The sequence below is a fragment of the Podarcis gaigeae genome (assembly GCF_964106915.1).
Source record: "Podarcis gaigeae genome assembly, chromosome: 18".
In the NCBI taxonomy this organism is placed as follows: Eukaryota; Metazoa; Chordata; class Lepidosauria; order Squamata; family Lacertidae; genus Podarcis; species Podarcis gaigeae.
Window position 1 is genome coordinate 11,756,517 of NC_139696.1, and position 21,043 is coordinate 11,777,559.

Consider the following 21,043-nt stretch of genomic DNA (forward strand, 5'->3'; position numbering starts at 1 on the left):
AGGCTCAGGAGTAAGCCCTATGCAAATCCAGAGTGGAGTCCCTAAGGCGGTTGGGTGGCACCTTGTCCACCTCCTTCTGGCAACTCCTGCAGTCAAGCTGGTGCCAGTCGTCTTCCTCTGCTTTCCTTTGGACCCCTCAGTGAGGCCGAGAGGGGGGTCTTGTCCCCTGGGCAGCCCAGGACCCCCAGACACGCTGCCCAGGCATGTGCCCTGGGGAGGTCACTTCCGTGCTGCCAACACAGCCATTCACCCCTGGAGGCGCACTCCATTGTCTCTCGAGACAGACAGATGCCACCCACCCACCCATCATCTCAGACCACTGGCTGGAGGAACTTTCGCTGGGGCTCCGGAGGTTCCCCCTCCCAGCTCTAAGAGGCATTCCCTGCTCTTGGAATTTTCCTTCCTGGTGCAGCCAGTAGGGAATGTCTCCTCTTAGGACCAGGGAAGAGTCTCCCATCACTCCCGACTGTCTGCAAGGCTGGCCGGGCTGAGGGAAGCCGGAGTCCAGTGACATCGAGAGAGCTCCTCCCTGTCTCAGCCAAACAAGCTTCTTCAGAAAGAAAAACTGAAGCCTTCAACGTGCATCTTTTATGCTCATTCCTTCACGCTGCTCCCTGCTTACATCATACCCTCCAACATTTCTCTCATGAAAATAAGGACATCCATCCTAAGGCATGGGGAGGCAAACTAAGGCCCGGGGGCCGGATCCGGCCCAATTGCCTTCTAAATCCGGCCCGCGGATGGTCCGGGAACCAGCGTGTTTTTACAGGAGTAGAATGTGCCCTTGTATTTAAAATGCATCTCTGGATTATTTGTGGGGCGTAGGAATTCGTTCATTTTTTCCCTTCCAAAATATAGTCTGGCCACCCCACAAGGTCTGAGGGACAGTGGACCGGCCCCCTGCTGAAAAAGCTTGCTGACCCCTGTCCTAATGAAAAGCAGGGCATTCTGGGATCAATCAGAAACCGGGACGGCTTCTGTAAATCTGGGACTGTGCCTGGAAAAAAGGGATACGTGGAGGGTCTGTTGCATAAATTAGTTCTTGGAAACATGCTTTGAGACCAAGGCCCCAAATGCCAGCAATCTGCTCCAGCTTCTGAGAGATTCTCCCAAGCATCTCTTAGCACTCATAAGGGCTGTAACTTGTTTTTAAAAAAAGAAAGAAAGAAACGGAGGATGTGAGAGAGCTAACTTTTATCCAACTAGAATGAGAATGGTTGAGTTGGAAGAGATTCCCCGGTCCTCTAGTCCAACTTTCTGCCTGCCGGAATCTCAGCTGATGGCCATCCAAGCTCTGCTTCCAAACCTCCAAGGAAGGAGAGTCTGCAACCTCCCAAAGGAGACCATTCCACTGTCAAATGGATCTTGACAACAACAGAAAGTTACTCCTAATGTTTAGATGGAATCTCCTTTCTTGTAACTATCATGAGACCAAAGATGAGAACCATAGAGAAGAATAATGAGACAGGCACAGGATTGCTTTAAACCAGCAGCATGATGACACAAGAGGAAAAATAATGGCCAGGGGAAAGAGGATGGCACACATCTGGAAGAAGAATGGAGGACAGCAGGGAGCAGTGGTTGCCTAACTGAAGGTGGAGAAGCCTGCCAGGCCCAGCCCTGACCTGGCCAAAATACAGCTGTAAATGGAACAAGAGGCCTGCCAGCCTTCTCCCCCCCAAGCCATTGTTGCTGCTTTTTGCTCTTGGCCACTTTTATAGAAAGGGAAGTTTTCTCCGCAGGCGCCACTCCATTTTCTAGGGTCGGCCAGTCAAGTTCTTGAAGCCGCAGATCTTTAAAATAACAACATAAACTGCACAGAAGACTTGGCGCAGAAAACTAAATGGCGGCGCTCCGGTGAATTTCCGGGGCCTGTGCAGCTAATGGCAGCCAAGGCCAACACCCTCCTTCTCCCTTGGGCTGCGTTTATTCCCGCCTGCAAGTCCATCTTGCTCTCCGCTCATCCCCACCACTTCCAGCCCCCCGTCTCCCGGCGTCTCCGGGTGTCAACGCGCCAGGCTGCCCTTCTGGCCCGTCCAGAGCTCCCTCAGCTCCACCTGGCAGCCCAGGTCCCTCAAGGCGGCCTTGGCCACGTCCTCGCACGTCCGGTGGGCGGCCCGGGCCTCGGCGATCAAGTCCTCAGCGCCCATTTCCAGAATGAGCTGGGAGAAATCCCGAGTGTGGGAGACGAGGTTGCGGATCAACATGCAGGCTTGTTTCTGGACCGAGAAAGAGAAAAATGGCAAACGATTCACTTTGTTAGCAGATAGATAATACTTTATTCGGCTATAAGCCCACAAGGTAAAACAAATCAATAAATAAAATAGCATTTTACAATCTAAAATATCAACTAAAATATTTCAACGCATAATCTCCTTCACATTACATACAATCTCTAGATGTACCGTATTGTGGCCTTGAATATAAAGATGGTGCATAGAGTTTACTGGATTTTTAATAGTCATGTAGCATTCCATGAAGTCTTTTATATGAAAGAACTGAATTCAGGAATCTGGCAACCTGTAACGTTCTATACATTTTCTATACATGTTCTTTGTACATTTCGTACAAAGATTTCCATAATAAAGGACAAAAGTGGAAAGGACCTAACAGAAGCAGAAGACATCAAGAAGAGGTGGCAAGAATACACAGAGGAATTATACCAGAGAGATATGGATGTCTCGCAAACCCCAGGTAGTGTGGTTGCTGACCTTGAGCCAGACATCCTGGAGAGTGAAGTCAAATGGGCCTTAGAAAGCACTGCAAATAACAAGGCCAGTGGAAGTGATGATATTCCAGCTGAACTATTTAAATTTTTAAAAGAAGCTTCTGTTAAGGTGCTACACTCAATATGCCAGCAAGTTGGGAAAACTCAGCAGTGGCCAGAAGATTGGAGAAGATCAGTCTACATCCCAATCCCAAAGAAGGGCAGTGCCAAAGAATGCTAGCAAGGTTATGCTTAAAATTCTACAAGGAAGGCTCAAGCAGTATGTGGACCGAGAACTCCCAGAAGTGCAAGCTGGATTTAGAAGAGGCAGAGGAACCAGAGACCAAATTGCAAACATGCGCTGGATTATGGAGAAAGCTAGAGAGTTCCAGAAAGACATCTACTTCTGCTTCATTGACTATGCAAAAGCCTTTGACTGTGTCGACCACGGCAAACTATGGCAAGTTCTTAAAGAAATGGGAGTGCCAGATCACCTCATCTGTCTCCTGAGAAATCTCTATGTGGGACAAGAAGCTACAGTTAGAACTGGATATGGAACAACTGATTGGTTCAAAATTGGGAAAGGAGTACGACAAGGCTGTATTTTGTCTGCCTGCTTATTTAACTTATATGCAGAATTCATCATGCAAAAGGCTGGGCTGGATGAATCCCTAGCCGGAATTAAGATTGCCGGAAGAAATATCAACAACCTCAGATATGCAGATGACACAACCTTGATGGCAGAAAGTGAGGAGGAATTAAAGAACCTTTTAATGAGGGTGAAAGAGGAGAGCGCAAAATATGGTCTGAAGCTCAACATCAAAAAAACGAAGATCATGGCCACTGGTCCCATCACCTCCTGGCAAATAGAAGGGGAAGAAATGGAGGCAGTGAGAGATTTTACTTTCTTGGGCTCCATGATCACTGCAGATGGTGACAGCAGCCACGAAATTAAAAGACGCCTGCTTCTTGGGAGAAGGGCAATGACAGGCCTAGACAGCATCTTGAGAAGTAGAGACATCACCTTGCCAACAAAGGTTCGTATAGTTAAAGCTATGGTTTTCCCAGTAGTGATGTATGGAAGTGAGAGCTGGACCATAAAGAAGGCTGATCGCCGAAGAATTGATGCTTTTGAATTCTGGTGCTGGAGGAGACTCTTGAGAGTCCCATGGACTGCAAGAAGATCAAGCCTCTCCATTCTGAAGGAAATCAGCCCTGAGTGCTCACTGGAAGGACAGATCGTGAAGCTGAGGCTCCAGTACTTTGGCCACCTCATGAGAAGAGAAGACTCCCTGGAGAAGACCCTGATGTTGGGAAAGATGGAGGGCACAAGGAGAAGGGGACGACGGAGGACGAGATGGTTGGATAGTGTTTTCGAGGTTACCAGCATGAGTTTGACCAAACTGCGGGAGGCAGTGGAGGACAGAGGTGCCTGGCGTTCTCTGGTCCATGGGATCATGAAGAGTCGGACACGACTAAACAACAAAATGTTCTATAAGAGTCAATGTCCTGGAGTAAATAGGCTAGATGTAATTCAGGTGGTTTAGCAACAGTTTCCAAAATGATTGAACTCACTTTGTTAGCAGAAGAAAGCGCCCAGCGTCGCCTGGGAACTCTGAGAAGCAACAGCAAAAATATCAGTGCCGTTTCGATTCAAAATGTTGTATCTGAACGTAGGCCGAAACCTGCGCCTTGATCTCAAGGACCACTATGCAATTTTTGAATAAGATCAGCACCATTTTGAAAGGTTCTGCTCACCACCTTGAGTCAGAACCTTGAGTCAAAACTCAGGGCTGATTTCCTTCAGAATGGAGAGGTTTGATCTTGAGTCAAAACCCTACGCAGGCAGAAAACTGCTCCTTGATCTCAGAAACCATCATGCAGACGTTGCCTATGGTACCTTAAGAGGCTTCCAAATGTAAGGGGTGAGGAGAGAAACAGCTCTCCAAAATATATGGCACCTTAAACAACATTGATACACCTCCTAAGTGGTTTTCACTTCATGTAATTGTAAATTATTTATGAAATTATAATGTTCGTAAAACCAGTAAAATCATGAGTGTGTAAAAAAGGTATATAATATTGCACTCTAGGGATTCATTGTGTGGTTTTCCTGTATGGTGTTAAGATGTTTATGTTAATTTCAATGGGCCTTCTCTGAGTAGGACTAATACTACTAATAACAACAATTTTATTATTTATGCCCGCCTCTCTGGCTGGGTTTCCCCAGTCGCTTTGGGTGGCTTCCAACACACATAAAAACAAAATAGAACATCAAACATAAAAAGCTTCCCAATACAGGACTGCCTAAGTCAGATAGTTGTTTATCTCCTTGACGTCTGATGGGTGTTCCACAGGGAGGGTGCCACCACCGAGAAGGCCCTTTGCCTGGTTCCCTGTGCTGAGGCTGTTTAGGGCTTTCAAGGTCAGCACCAACACTTTGAATTGTGCTCAGAAACATACTGGGAACCAATGTAGGTCTTTCAGGACAGGTGTAATATGACCTCGGTGGCCACTTCCCGTCACCAGTCTAGCTGCCACATTCTGGATTAGTTGTAGTTTCCGAGTCACCTTCAAAGGTAGCCCCACATAGAGCGCATTGCAGTAGTCCAAGTAGGAAATAAACGGAGCATGCATCACTCTGGCCAGACAGTCTGTGGGAAGGGAGGGTCTCATCCTGCGTACCAGGTGGAGCTGGGAGACAGCCGCCCTGGACACAGAATTGACCTGCGCCTCCATGGACAGCTGTGAGTCGAAAATGACTCCCAGGCTGTGCACCTGGTCCTTCGGGGGGCAGTTACCCCATTCAGGACCAGGGAGTCCCCCACACCTGCCTGCCCCCCGTCCCCCAGAAACAGTAGTTCCAACACCAGGCGCAGCCCATCTTATACCCTTGTGGTTTCCCAGGCTTGATACCTTCAGAGGCAATTGTGGTTATGCCAGGGCAGAGGGTGGGTCTCTTACAGCGCAAAATTGTTACCTGCACGCCAGCTTCCTTGGGGTGCATCTTCATGGCCTGCAGCGCTGCCAAGGCCCCGCCCCCTTCCATGATGACCCGGCAGTTCTCGGGCTTCCGCAGCGCCAGCATGCACAAGGCCGCACAACTCTGCTCACACACCTGAGGGCGGAAACGCAGGCAGCCATGTTCAACCAACTGACGACACACTTGCATTTTTATTATATAGCAAGCTTGACGCCACTTTGGCATTTTATCGTACAGTAAAGGAAAGGAACTGGGAGCAACCAAGGCGAGCCAATGTGGTGTAGTGGTTAAAGCAGTGGTTTTCAACCAGTGTGCCTTGGCACCCTGGGGTGCCTTGAAGGATGATCAGGGGTTCCCTCCCTCCTCTGATGCCCTCTTGCACCGCTGCCTCCCAAAGGCTTGCACAGCTGTTTGTTGCAGCAGCCCGGCTATAAGGCTTCCCAGGGGAAAGGGGCCTCTGGGAGGCATCTCTCTTTGGGGCAGCGGGGGGCAGCTCAGAGACCAGGGATGTCAGCTGTAGCTGCCTAGAAGACTCCCAAGAAGTGGGGAGAGGAGAGGAGGCTGAGGGAACACACAACAAGGGAAAGTGCTCAAAAAGAGATGAGGGGCTGATGGTTCACCAGGAAAGGAGTGAGCCCCACAGGGGTGCCGCAGAAAGAATGTAGTTGGTCAAGGGAGTCGTGGACTCAAAAATGTTGAAAACCTCTGGGTTAGAGGGTCAGTATAGGACCCAAGAGACCCCTCCCAATTAAGCCATGAAGCTCACTGGGTGACTCTTCTTCTTCTTCCTCTTCTTTAGTGATCACTCATACTCGAGTAAGATTGTCTTCCATAAACACAGTTTTAAATGTGAGTTCGTAAGTTACTGTGGAGGCCAATTCTGGATCCACGCGTCCTTCCACAGTGGGGACATACTGTAGGTTTCTGGGCAAGAGTTGATCATGGTGAGGGTTTGTCAAGCGTGCCTTCCTCTTAGCATGTTTCTCCCTTTTGTCCTGAGTTCAAGCGTCTTCAAAGCCCATGACACCTTTGGGAAAGGCTGTTCTCCAACTGGAGCGCTCGCAGGCCAGTGTTTCCCAGTTGTCTGTGTTTATACTACATTTTAAAAGATTTACCTTGAGAGAGTCTTTAAACCTCTTTTGTTGACCACCAGCATTACGCTTTCCATTTTTTAAAGTGCAGAATAGAGTAGTTGCTTTGGAGGACGATGATCAGGCATCTGCACAACATGACCAGCTGTTGTCACACACCGCTTGTTATCTTCTGCCTGTTCTGCCGTTGAGGACTTCTGGGATCATGCTTTGTCTAGCTCCTCCCCTTTGACCTTACTGCCTTGGGTGACCCTGCATGGAGTACGAGACTCCTGACGGCTGCGCTCACAAGGGTCATAGGAACGTGCAAGCCCACTCCCCATGACAAGGTGGGCTGGTTGGGACCTCTCAGTCTAACCCCCTCACATCGTGGTCATGAGGGTTACACCTGTAGAGGTGAACGACCTAACACTGCTTTAAGCTGCTAGGAGGAAGAGGCGGGATAAATGCAACAGACCAGCCAATAAATGGAAACTTCCTCTACGGACACCCACTCACCAAAGGGCTGCCGAGGTGCCGAGTCATGGCCAGCACGATGAGGTCTGTCCCTCCAGCATTGACGATGGCGTCCTTCACGTCGTCGTTGCCCGCGATCGCCTGGATGGCGCTCATCACCTGCTTCACCAGGTCCTACAATCCGCAGCGGAAGGGCAAAGACCCAAGGCGTGAGAACAGGTTTGGAAAGAAAGCCTCACGGTCGCAGAGTTGGAAGGGAGCCTGGGGGTCCTCTAGTCCCACCCGCTGCAATGCAGGAATCCCGGCTCCAGCATCCAGGACAGACGGCCAGCCCACCAAGTCAGCTAAAGTTTGGATCTGGGGTGGAGAAGCAAACACTAAGATACTGGAAAAACAAATATATTCTCTTTTTTAGGGGAGCGGCTGTAGCTTCAAGGCAGAGCGTCTGCTTCCCAGGAGTCTAGATTCAGGCAGGTGGTCTGATGCAGTCGGAATAAAACACTGTCCAGCAACACCTTAGAGACCAACTCAGGTGGATCTGAAGAAGTGTGCATGCACACAAAAGCTTATACCCAGAAGAAACTTAGTTGGTTTCTAAGATGCTAATGGGCATTTATTATTATTATTATTTCAACTCCTTTCCAAGATGATGACGAAGATTTCTATACCGCCCTCCATCTGAAGATCACAGGGCAGTTTGCAATATAAGAACACTCCTGCCTGGAGTGCCGCTACCAGTCAGAGTAGGCACTACTGGGTTGGACAGACACAGTGATCTGACATGGCAGCTACCTACATTCGTAGTACCTGGTGGTCAATGCAGTCGGCCAGCAGCGCCACCATGAAGTTTAAACCGCCCAGGTCCACAATCTCCTGGCAGAACTCGTTCCGGACAGAGAGGCGCCCCAGAGTGGCACAGATCTCCCTCAGGACGCTGCAGTCGTCGGGGAAGGCTGAGAAGAGAAGGAGGAAGAGAAAGCGAGATGATTTGTGAATCGTACCTGGATTGTGAAAAGTAAAAGTGAGCTTTTGGGCTTCATACATGCAGAAGGAAAGATAAGGAATTTGAAAAACAACAATTACTGATTCATTGAGGATTTGATAATTTGTGGAGCAACCTCACTTGTAGATAAGAATAAGAGTAAGAATAAGAAATTATTATTTATACCTGGCCCATCTGGCTGGGTTTCCCCAGCCACTCTGGGCGGCTTCCAAAAAAGATTAAAAATACAACAAGCAGAAGTCATTAAAAACTTCCCTAAACAGGGCTGCCTTCAGATGTCATCTAAACGTCTGATAGTTGTTTATTTCCTTGACATCTGATGGGAGGGTGTTCGACTGGGCGGGTGCCACTACTGAGAAGGCCTTCTGCCTGGTTCCCCGTTAACTTGGCTTCTCGCAGTGAGGGAACCGCCAGAAGGCCCTCAGCGCTAGATCTCAGTGTCCGGGCAGAACAATGGGGGTGGAGACGCTCCTTCAGGTATACTGGGCCAAGGCCGTTTAGGTCTTTCAGGGTCAACACCAACACAGCTGCCCCATTCAGGACCAGGGAGTCCCCCACACCTGCCTGCCCTCTGTCTCCCAAGAACAGTACTTCTGTCATGAAGTTGAAGGAATGGGTTTCCCAAACCCTAAAACTGACTGTGCAGACACTTTTTAAACTGCACCAAAATCCCCATTTCTCCTTAGCTAAAATGCATAAACTTTAGCCGTTGAGCAAATGCAAAACAAGAACACAGCTCTCTCCCTTATCAGTTTGACGGCAAGACTGGCCTTGACTTTACCAGTAGAACACACACAGATATATCTTATGTTCTGACCACAAATGACGCAGAGACCCAAGTCTGGGACTAACGCCAGAGCATGTTCTCGGAAGGAGTGACCTCTTGCTCCAAGATAGGAGTAGGAACAGGAATATCCTTTTATGGTCAGAAGTACAGGAATATCCCTGAAGAAATAACCTCAGAATTTGCAAAATTCTACTCCAACCTATACACCTCCCATAACCCACCAGAGAAGGAAATCAGAACATTTCTAGCAGGACTGACCATGCCTACCCTAACTGATGAGGAACAGGAATTCATGGACAGCCCTATCACCCCAGAGGAAATAGATGTGGTCCTCAAAAACCTGAAACCACACAAAGCGCCAGGCCCAGACGGCTTCACAGCAGAATTCTATAGGAAATTCAAGGAACCCTTGATGCCCTACATGACCCGCCTATTCAACGACATCATAAAAGGGGGCCCCATCCCCAAAACCTGGACCCACTCCAAAATAGTCTCCATCCCAAAACCACTAAAAGACAGCCTCAAAGTAGAATCATACCGCCCAATCTCATTAATAAACCAAGACTACAAGATATTCACATCAATCTTGGCCAACCGCCTAAAAATCTCCCTACACAAGTTAATAGCCCCAGACCAGACTGGCTTTGTCCCTGGCCGCAATATAACAGACCCCATCAGGAAACTACTGAACCTGATCGAACACAGCAAGGCAACGAAACTCCCATTGACAATTATGTCCCTAGACATCCTCAAAGCCTTTGATTGCTTAGAGTGGAAATACATATTAGCAGTACTAACTAACATGAAATTTGGCCCCAACTTCCTACAAATCCTCAAACAAATATACTCCCAAGCCTCAGCAAAATGCAGAATTAACAATATGGATTCTAATACTATAGCTATCCAAAGAGGCACGAAACAAGGATGCCCACTGTCTCCCTTCTTATTTATCCTGGCTCTGGAACCTTTAGCAATCCGCATCCGAGCAGCCACAGACATCAAGGGAGTGGAAATAAAAGGCAGAACCTATAAATTAGGGCTCTTTGCAGATGACCTAATGGTGACAACACCAGACCCCATAAGCACAGCAACCTCCCTAATCTGAGAACTCAACAAATTTGCAATGGTGTCGGGCCTACAGGTAAATTTTACAAAGTCAGAAGCTATGTGCTTCAACACCCCTCCTCACACCCAAAAAGAGCTCACGAAGGTCACCAAAATAAAACTCTGCCACACCAAGTTCAGATACCTAGGGGTACAAATAACCAGAAACCTCAACAAATTGTACCTCCACAACTACAAGCCCCTGTGGCGGCAAATTAACAAAGACCTAAAGAGATGGAATAACACGAATTTCACTCTCTCAGACAAAATAGCCATGATCAAAATGATCACACTCCCAAAACTAACCTACCTATTCCAAACCCTCCCAATCTGGATCCCCTCAACCCAACTCCGCAGTTGGCAGAGAAAACTACACTCTTTCATCTTCTCACATAAAAAACCAAGAATAAGCCCCAAATACCTGCACCTCCCCACCTCAGAAGGAGGATGGGGAATCCCCAACATAGAAGCATATTACAATGCCAACCAAATACGCCATATAATCCCATATATACTAGAAGATGAGACAAAACAATGGGTACACCTAGAGAGGGACACAATTGAAAACACCTGCACCACAACATACCCACTCCTCCCAAACAAACTAAAGAAAATTCCCACAACACTTAACAGGTACACACAGACCATGCTCAAAGCATGGAAAACACAAATAGGTAAACTATCCCCAACCCCATCCCCACTAATCCCCCTGGCGTACCACCCATTATTCCACCATGCAGCACAAAACCTCCAGATAAAAGCCTGGCGAACCAAAGGCTTATATCGCCTAATAGACTTTTATAAAAATAACAAACCCTTGTCAACACAAGAAATACAAGACAAACTAGAAGACACCCAAATGCCCTGGTTAACACAACACCAACTACATGCCCTCTTAAACAACCCAACAGTAAAATCAGCAGCAACTAGGCCCCTGACAACCTTTGAAAACCTCCTCCTAACAACAAAGGGAAATGGTAAAGGGACGGTATCCGCAATATACAAAATACTACTCCAAAATCCCGCAAATCCCCTAGACGCAATCAAAAAACAATGGGAGAATGACATAGGCTATGAGATTAACCCCACTCAATGGACCAGAATGTGGTCTAAACCCCCCTTTAAATCCATATCAACAAAAAGAAAAGAACTCACACTGAAACTCACCTACAGGTGGTACCTAACACCAAGGAAACTAGCGCTAATACACCCAGGAACCTCACCAAAATGCTGGAGAGGGTGCACCTCCACAGGCACATACCTCCACATGTGGTGGGAGTGTCCCAAAATCCAACTATTCTGGACAACAGCCATACAAGAAATATGTAAAATAACAAAGCAAGTATTAGACTTCACCCCAGAATTGGCCCTACTAAACATCTTCCAAGACAACAATGCCCATTTACTCCACAAAGAACTCATAACCCACCTACTTTCAGCAGCCAGAAACACCATAACCAGACACTGGAGAGACCTGTCAGGAGTAAGCATAGACCAATGGTACCAAATAGTATGGGAAACAGCCCTACTAGAAAAATTAACTAACAAACTGAAACTGACACGGGGACAAACAGAAGAAGACACCTTCACCCCGGTATGGCTCCCCTTTATCACATACACAGCCCAACAGGACAATGACAATAATCCACCAACAGCATACAAATCAATATGGCTAACTTGACCCAAAACACCCACCCACCTCACTCACACACGAAAACAAAGATCACCACAGCCAATCACAAACAAACAATCACATCCTAGGCCAACCCCAACCTCTCTCACCACCAAAGGAACACAAGTGAACAACACAAGCACGCTGACACCAAACTACATACATTAAGCATAATAGAAACACCGCTACCCCACCCCACCCCCATCCATCTCCCCTCCTTCCACCCTCCTTTCTTCTTCTTCTTTTTTCTTTTTTCTTCTCCTCCTAATGCCTCAACAAATGAAATGGATTTGTAAAAATGTTACACGGGGAAAAAAAAATACACGAGGCATTACACTTACACTGTAAAACAAGAAAACCCTTAATAAAATATATTTAAAAAAAAAAAAAAGAAGTACAGGAATATTTATTCGCTTTTTCCACAATAAAACAAAAACAAAAATAAACAAAAAATAACAAACATACAAAACAAAACAAAACTTAAAAAACAGTTAAAAAACACATAAAATTTCAATTGCTTAATTTCTTTTGACTTATTTCTCAGACCTCCTCACACCTCCCCTTCTTGTATTCCAATTCAAATTGTTAGCTCAGCAAATCCTTATTACTTATTTCTCAAATTTAACTTAATAATTTATCTTAACATATTATTATTTTACTTTTTCTCCTTCCTCCCTTTCCTCAATTTATTTTTGCTAACCTTATTTTCATTTAATTTAATTCATTTTAAAATCCAATTCTACCTTATCCAAACTTAAACATCAACTTATCCATCAATTCTTATTCTTAAAACATTTTTTCTAAGATCGACCAAGATTCCCTTCCACGAATTTCCCAATTTTCATACTATTAAAAAACAAAATAAAAACACATTAAATTGTAATTATGAACCCTTTGGATTCCCAAACACCACCCCCCTTTCCCGGTTTCAGCCCCCAACAAGTGTCCATCAGTCTTGATCTACTATCAGCCTGGAGATCTCACGTCCGAGGCTCTTAATTCTCTCTCAGTTCCTCTCTGCCGGTCTTTTGGATAGTCCTTAATATTGAACACCAAATCTCGGAGAAGCTCCGGCCCAACAGGATCCATGTTTCTTCCAGCCAGACCTCCATTCTTAAAAGTAGAGCCTATGGGGTGTTCCAAATCTTGTTTCTTGCTCTTTTCAAGTCCAAAAATCCCCAAAGCTCTAACTTCCACCTTAATGAAATTTGTAATCCTTAGGTCTTCAGATCTCTTCATAAGAAGATCTCTCCATTTCTCAATCTCCAATTCAGGCCAGACTTTCCACATCAAGTCTTTATTTTCCTTTGTTGTCATCATATCAGGCCTCAAACTCTCTTTAGACATCTGCGAAATTACAGCTCCTCCTAGGAAGGAGGATCCTTTTATGGTTGAGAGTAGCAGTGCAGGAACATATGTGATGTCAACCTGTGTACGTACGCCGACGTGGTTGGGCTCCTAGGGGAGGAGTGAGAGGGTGCCTGGAGGATATATAAACTGCATGAAACCTGTCATTTCTTTGTACTTGCTGTGGACTCACCACGCAGGTGCCGTCTGCTATCCGGAGAGCAGAATAAACTCTTTCTTTGAACCAACCTTGGTGTCATTTTGACTTCCTTCCTCCTGTCCCGGAGCAACGCAGACCCAATCGGTGAACTCCAATAAGGCTACAAAGTCAATTCTCAATATTGCAAATGTTAAAATATCGTACGTGCAGGAATTGGCAAGCAGAGAGCCGATGGTTTAGAACAAGCAAGTTTAATGGAATGAGCATTGGAAACAACCCGGGAAACAAAGCAGCAACAAGAGGAAACCTTGAGTGGAGTGTGGGAAACCTATTTTGGGGGAAATGGCGTTGAGTCTGGAAAATCAATAAAAAGGATTTGGCAAAAAGCCGACAACAACCCAAACCGCTTCTTGGTTGTCTTTGATTGTCGTTGGAAAGACAGAGAGGGAGGTCTTGCCTCCGGTAACGCTAGAGTCGAATTCCCCCACTCCCTCTGGCCTGATCCAGAAGGGCTCTCCTTGCATTCCCCTGGGTGGGGAGGAAGGGGCAATGCTCCTACCTTTGGCGGCTTCGATGAGGACCCTCAGTCCGCCGTGCTCCGTCACGATCATCTTGGCGTGCTCGTGGGCGTGGCCAAAGGGCACCCGGATATCGTCGTCGAAGGTCATGAAGCGCAGCCCCGCGCAGGCCTCCCGGACCACATCGGCCCGGTCCCCATGGCGGACAACGGCCCCCACCAGCAGGGAGAGGACGCCGCCTTTCACCAGGTCCTGCCGGTTCTGCTCGTGCTTGAGGGACGCCTGCCGGACGCAGCGGATGGCGGCCAGGGTCAGGTCGCCATCGTCCTGCCGCTCCCGCAAGACCCGCAGGAGCAGCTCCTGCCCGGGGGCATCGAGGAAGTCGGGCTGGCCGTCCAGGAGGGCGGAGAGGGCGCGGAGGGCTTTGAGGAGGGAGCAGCCTTCCTCACAAGCCAGGCGGCAGGCGGCCAGCACAGCAGGATAAGCGCCCTTCTGGCCCGCCAAGTAGCGGACGGCCATCTCCTGCCGGCACTGCTCCGCAAAGCTCACCAGCAGCTCGTCCACCGCGCCTGAGTCGCCATCAGCAACTGCCTTCTGCACTGAGTCCAGCGTCTGCGGAAGGAAAGGAGTGAGTAGGGCTGGGCGATAGCGGGTTTTCAACATCGCGGGAAATCGCCAGCTACGCATTGCGACACACCGGTAGATCACAATGGCTGATATAAGGACGGGGCTGGTTTATAACATCGCGATACCTTTTGCACCTGGCTAGGTGAAGATGGCTGGGTGCCAGGAAGGCGCCTGGCGTTTCCACCACCTGGAGGTGCCTGCCTGGGGGTCCCTGGGTTTGGGCTATTTTCACACACACATACCCCATCCTGTAGAACTCCATTTTATCGGCACAATCAGAATGAATTTCAGGAACCCAAAAGCCCTATTAAAAAAGATGACCTTCGAGCCGTCTGGCCCCCAAATGGCAAGTAGGCATTCCATTCTGCCGACTGTAAGCCTGGTTTATATATTTGACCTTCTGATGCTTAGGGCCCTTCCGTACCTACTTAACACGGAGTCAGACCATTGAGCTCAGTATTACAGAACAGGTGCTGCCTACCCACTGAGATGGGCTCCTTTCCTAAGAAATAAACCAAGATTCTAGTGCTCATGGTTTTGATTAAAGCCCTGGTTTAAATAGGAATACAGTCGTACCTCGTGTTGCGTTCCGCTCTTCTTACGGACTTCCAGCATACGAATGTGGCAAACCCAGAAGTGTTTACTTCTGGGTTTGCCACCCGTGCATGCGCAGAAGAGGCGCTCTACTTGCGGACTTTTCGGTGCAAACGGCACCCCGAAACGGATTAATTCCGCTACTAGAGGTGCCACTGTAGAGGGAACATTCCCAGCCCAACTTCAGGATGCCCAGGATTCAGCCTGAGGTCCTTGTGGTGCCACTGGGCCACGACCCCTTCCCAAAACAACTTTCCTCCTTTCTTGGGCGGCCCCAGGCACCCTTCTCACCTGCAAAACAGCATGCTGTGGCTCTTGCCCACCCACAGAGGCGGAATTGGGGGCTGTCTTCACTATGTTGCTTAAGTCAACACCTGGAGAAAAGACACGGAGCGGTGGGGGCAATGAGTAGGGGTCCTCAGAAGGGATTCTTAGAACAGCAGAGAAGGCTGTGCCATCTCAGGTCTTCCCAGCCAGTTAAAAACATGTCTTCGCAAAAACCACACCTTGAGACTCAAACTGCTGGACGGCTTCGATCACGGCCTCTTCCGGATCCATGCCAAGGTCGCTGATGTTCTCCTGCACAACATCGTCAAACGTCTCCTGGGTGATCCGCTTGGCCGCCATTCCGACCTGCGGGACAAGAGTTTTACAGTTGGAAGGTACCCCGAGGGACATCTAGTCCAACCCTCTGCAATGCAGGAATCTCTCCTAAAGCATCCATGACAGACGGCCGGCCGCCCAACCTCGGCTTCCAAACCTCCAAGGAAGGAGCGTCCACAAGAGAACGGTTTACGTATGGTGGTGTGTGTTCTTCTTAAAAAAGAAAGATACTGTATAGGATCCCCAAAGAAAGGGGAGGAGCGTAGCTGAGGGGTTAGAGCACCCAATTTGCCTGCAGACACCCTCAGCTTCAGTCCCCGATGACCACTCCGTGGGCTGTGAGAGATATTGGCTGAAACTCTGGAGAGCCACCGCTGGTCAGCGTATACAATACTGAGCTAGACTGACCAAGGCGGTCACTTATGCCCCTGTCAGTGCTAGAAACTCAGATATATAAGCTAGGTGCCAAATGGGTCCTTAAACAATGGCTGCAGTCGCTAAAGAGTTTAAAGAGGTCGGAACAGGCCAATAGATGTGTGGACTGTCCCTGGATCAGAAGACTTTTCTTCTTTAAGTTCTCAAAGCTCTTAACCTCGTTCAAGGTTGTCCTCTGAACTAGCCAGATGTTTAACTGAAAATCAATCACAGTCAATGCATAAAGTAAGACTTTAGAGCCGTCTTGTCCAAAAATGGCAACTAGACATTCTGCTTATTTTTAACCCAAAGAGCTCATTGTGACATACAAACGTCTGCCCACCCCTTCCCTTTTTATCATCACATCAGCCCTACCAGGTAGATTAGGCTGAGAGAAAGACTGGCCCAAGGTAATTCCGTGAGCTACCTGGCCAAGTGCAGATTTCAAACCTGGTCTTTCTGGTTCTGGTTCTGGCAACTGTAACCTCGGTTTAAGATGCGATTTGGTGGTTAGCTTACATGTCTGAGTTTCTAACACTGCCTGGAAGTGTCCAATGGAACGCAGGGGGATCTTTTCTGCTGAGTAATCAGTTTCAGATTGTGCATGAACAAGACATTCTTTCATGGAGAAGGCGGGAAGGATAATCAGCAGCACAGATCTGAAAAATAAAATCCTCCCTTTCCAAATGCTGCATCCTGCCTGAATATCCCCTATGAATTTCCTTTTCAGAAGATCTGCAGCCTGAGGTTTTTCAGACCTTTTAAAAAGTTGATCTGTTTTCCCCTTGCTGCTAATAGAAGGTTTTATCGTACTGTATGTGCTCCCATAGCTTTTGAATGGCAATTTAAAATGTAGCCTGCTGGCCATGTTGCCTTTTGTTCATTGTTTTATGATATTTGGATTATTTTGCATTAATTTTATTTTTAAAGATCTGTCGGTCTCTGGAAGATTTGCAATGAACAGTAGTATAAAAAACACAAAAATGATTAACTAATTTATTTTTTAAAAGTCAAGGTCAGGGCTCAGCACTGGTGCAGGGGAGTAGAGGGGGGGTGAAATAACATACAGAAGGATTGATCAGAATGCCTCCTTTTAGTTTATTATTAGTATTTTGTTTGTTGTTGTTGTTTAGTCATTCAGTCGTGTCCGACTCTTCGTGACCCCATGGACCAGAGCACGCCAAAAATAATAAAAATAAAAATATTATTTTTAGTTTATTATAAACGTCAGTCTACCGTGACTGGCAGCAGGCCCCCAGTCTTAGAAACTGGGCTGAGAGCCGGGCTCAAAGGTGGTGAGATAACCAGCTGCTTCCCCAACCCCCTGGAGCTGAGATGCCTCCAAGGGCTCAAATATTATTATCTGTTATTATCATTATTCTTATCCTTATTTGGTTACGAGCCCCGAAGCACAACCTGAATACCAAAAGGCAGACTGAGGCGGGTCTCCAGTCCTCCTCCAGCCCCGAAGACGCAGCCTGAGAGGCAGCTGTGCCTCTGAGCATCCGCAGAGTGCAGGCGAGCCCGCCCCACCTCCTGACCCCCACCACCAACGGCTTCCGCCCCTGACTGGGGGGGGGGACACCGGGGCTCTGAGCATGTGCAGAGCGCCAGATTCCATTATTGCATCACTTCACCTGACGTGTCCCTCGGCGCTCGCCGTCCCGTCAAAGACTCCGCATTGGCAGCGAGGGTCGTGAGCGCGCCTGGCGCTGCGCAAGTTTGTCTCCACGCGGCTGCCGTAGCAGAAAGGGTGAAACGGCTAGCCTAACGGCGCTGCGCGTGCGCGTCGAGGCGCCAGTGTACTGCGCCTGCGCCTGCCCATAGCCCCGCCGCTGGCCGTGAGGAAACCCGAACTCGGGGCGCGTCGAGCTCGCTCAGCCTTCCGTCAGGAATGGCCTCATTAGCCTCTAATCCGCCGCAGAGGCCGCTCGTCCTCCTCTACCCAGGCGGGAGGCCTCCGTCCATTTACCACGCACCTTACTGCGCCTGCGCGGAAAGCGCCACCGGCCTTCGCGGCGCCTTTTGCCGGGAAGAAAGCGCAGGAAGGCTCGGCGCGTGCGCAGAGAAGCCGGGAGCCAAACTCGGCCTTGTGCGCATGCGCCAGTTGGAGAGCGCCCCGATTGAAAGTGCCAGGAAGAGGCTGGTAAGTTGGCAACCCCCGAAAACCCTCCTTCTGGATGCGGACGGGCGAAGAGTTTCCCGGCCCTGGGCTTCTTCTTTCTGTGGCAGGTAGTGCTTTCATATGTTAAATATTTTCACTTTCTAAAATTGAGTTTGGAAACCGTGTTTTAGAATTGCCAGGTTGGGACGTGGTTTATTTGGATTAAACTGATAAAACCTTGTCGAGGGGCACCTCTGGATACAAAAGGGATCCGTTCCGGAAACCCCGTTCGCATCCAGAAGCCAACGCAACCCGGGTCTGTGCATCCGCGCGTGTCGCGATTCGGCGATTCGTTTTGAGTGTCTGCGCATGCGCGAGCGGAGAAACCCGGAAGTGACGCGCTCCATTACTTCGGGTCACCGCAGAGAGCAACCCAAAAATATTCACCCCGAAGCTATCTGTACTGGGAGGAGGCAGGCAGGCAGGGAGGGCTTTTTTATTTTTGAGGGGAGATGATAGAATATACTTGGTGTTGCTATAGTCATGTCTGTAGGTGCCAGTCACCTGTGGCGTTTTAGGGAGCGACAGTCTCGGGGGGGGGGGGGAGAGATGTCGTGCTCCTTCTGGGGTCGTGTGTCCACCTTTGGTCCCCACCCTGCACTCCGCTCTCATCTGAGGCTCCCGGAAGCATTCAGCAGGCGACAGTGGCCACAATCCTGGACCGGCTTCGACTGGCCGGCTAAAGCAGGAATCTCCAGAAAGAGGATGTGATACACAATCAGTCACACATTCGTTTTTGTCTAGAACTTACCATATTGGTAAAAAAAAACCTTTTAAAAAACAGAGAAAGTGCTGCTTCCTTCCAAAACGGTGCCTGGAATGAGAGGCCTGCTAGGCCAGGTGTGATTTCCTTGAACATCAGTGGGAATGTGCCCAGTTGAGGGTCCCACACTTTAAAGGAGGGTAGGGACAAACTGGAACGGGTGGGGAACAGTCCGATGAAGAAAGGTTGGAAGGGAGTGGACATGTTTAGCCTGGCCAGGGTAGAAGATGCCCCATTTGTGGGCAGAAGTCCTCTGCCCACGCAACCCTGCATCTACAAGGTTGACACAAGGCTGCCAGGGTGCCCGGTTGGTGGTAGCCCAAGAGAAGGCAGTGGCTTCCCGTTTGTGAGATGCCCTCACTCGTGAGGTGCATCCGACTCCCTCGCTATTAGCTTCCATGAGAAATTTAAAGGTATCCCTGTTTAAACAAGATATTTGGGAGTTGAAAGCCCTGTCCCTGGCAATTCTGAAGTTGTTTGGAGGGCCGCTGATTGCTTTTAGGATTTGTTACCTGTTTTTAAAATAATTTTAATTTGGTGGCCTTTATGTTTTGTTATTGAAGTTTCAATGGATATCGGCAACACCAAGGATGTGTGCAGGAGGAGCCCAAATGGGAAGAAACGCCTTGACCCCCAGAGAGACACTGACTCGGACCGTCCCTGAGCTTAGACCATGAAACCTACAAGAGCGACACCTTGGGAGACTCTGGATGCCTCAAGGAGGTGTGTGGCGGACAGAGGAGCGAAGACAAAGGCCGGCCTTGCAGGGTCAGGCCAGGTTGCAGGGGATTCTGGGAAGTCTCCGCCCTCTTCCCAGCACTGATGGTGAATTGTTTTCTTTTCTCACAGGTCAGATCAGCGAAGGAAGGTGGGAAAAAGAATCCCCAGCGGGGGTCATCTGCTCAGAGCCGCACCCCCGTCAAGGAGACTCCTGGTACCCCATCAGAGCCCCACAAGACTTACTTGTGTGGCGGTGGCAAGGACATGCCCCTGGGCGACCATCAGAGCCCTGCCCGACCCCCTCGCGCCTCGCTCAGTTCCCCCGTCTCCGCCTGCCCAGCGGCCTCGGTTCTGCTTGCGCCCCTCTGCTGGTGCTTGGTTGCACTGGTGGCGGTGCTCTTTGGAAAACCCGGTGGCTGCTGGTGCTGGGGTAGTGGCCGGGGAAGCAGTGGTGTTTCCTCATCCTCAAAGTGCCTCTGGGTGCATGCAGCTGCTGTGTTGGTGAATCCACCGCCTCAGCTGCGTGCAGAGCAGCATCCTCTCTGCTTGCGCCCTGCTGGTGCTGGTTCTGGCGATGAGGGAACACAGGCCAAGGCACGAAGGGGGTCTTGGGACTCCTTTTCCCGCTTTCCATTTCTAGCCTGACAATTCACCTCCAGATTCTGGGAAACTGCCATGATCATTAATCAGTCAATCGATTAATTTGTATGCCGTCCTTCATCAGAAGCTCTCAGGGAGGCTTGCAGCATAAAAAGACAAAATAAAAAAACAGCATACACATTAAAAACAAAAACGAATCCATAAGCCAACCTCCCATTCCACAAGCATGTTTAAAAGGCCATGCATTGTTTAATTAGCCAAAGGCCTGGTTCTAGAGCAGAAAGGCCACTGCCATTGTGCTATGAGCCCTGCTGGGCACCTCTCAGAATCCGAACTCACCCCGCATCCTACCTTCGCATCTCCAGCAGCCTCCAGGCTGTCAGAACAAACATTGATGGCTCCCGCCTCCTTTCTGGGCTGGGCAGAGAGTGCTGGTCCTGCTCATCTGACCTTCAAAGAGGTTTCTTCTTTTTTTTGCACTTCCCTGCCATGATAGGCAAGGGAGGGCTACTGTGGGGTCGCCGGCCCGCAGGAGAGGTACTCCTCCTTGTTCACCTGGAAACGCATGCAAACAGATAACTTACAAGATAAATACTGAACCAAAAGCAACCTAAGAGAAATCTCTCTCTTTTTTTTTTAATGACCGGATAAACCACTCATTCAATTGACTGATTGCTTGGAGAAACCCTCTCCATAAAACTATAGGGATCTCTAAATCAGGCCTTTCTCC

The 21,043-nt window shown here is 48.8% G+C and overlaps 1 protein-coding gene and 1 long non-coding RNA gene across 5 annotated transcripts; one reads left to right on the plus strand and one right to left on the minus strand.

Moving 5' to 3' along the window:
- Positions 1–1,177: 1,177 nt before the first annotated feature.
- Positions 1,178–18,069, minus strand: LOC310835661 (armadillo repeat-containing protein 6-like). Of its 4 annotated transcripts, none has more exons than XM_083720554.1 (8): positions 18,046–18,069; positions 15,556–15,682; positions 15,341–15,423; positions 13,870–14,440; positions 8,045–8,190; positions 7,280–7,411; positions 5,688–5,825; positions 1,178–2,219 (listed from the first exon to the last, which is right to left on the minus strand). In XM_083720554.1, exons 2-8 carry the CDS (start codon positions 15,674–15,676, stop codon positions 2,007–2,009), a joined length of 1,404 nt encoding a protein of 467 aa, XP_083576680.1. In that variant the 5' UTR covers positions 15,677–15,682; positions 18,046–18,069; the 3' UTR covers positions 1,178–2,006. The 4 variants fall into 4 exon arrangements, with proteins under 4 accessions (XP_083576680.1, XP_083576678.1, XP_083576679.1 ...); XM_083720552.1 differs by lacking the exon at positions 18,046–18,069 and adding an exon at positions 17,704–17,829; XM_083720553.1 differs by lacking the exon at positions 18,046–18,069 and adding an exon at positions 17,600–17,663.
- A 9-nt stretch (positions 18,070–18,078) lies between these two features.
- LOC310835879 lies at positions 18,079–20,506 on the plus strand. The gene is made up of 3 exons (XR_014559754.1): positions 18,079–18,212; positions 19,557–19,716; positions 19,843–20,506. It is a non-coding gene; the product is annotated as an uncharacterized lncRNA (long non-coding RNA).
- Positions 20,507–21,043: the final 537 nt, after the last annotated feature.

Bases quoted from the DNA above. Each gene is read 5' to 3' on its own strand.
- LOC310835661 (XM_083720554.1), bottom strand. From the start codon at position 15,676: ATGGCGGCCAAGCGGATCACCCAGGAGACGTTTGACGATGTTGTGCAG. The intron at 8,191-13,869 runs GTAGGAGCATTG...TTCTCTTCTCAG, and splicing joins CCTCATCGAAGCCGCCAAAG to CCTTCCCCGACGACTGCAGC. The intron at 2,220-5,687 runs GTAACAATTTTG...TTCTCGGTCCAG, and splicing joins CCAAGGAAGCTGGCGTGCAG to AAACAAGCCTGCATGTTGAT.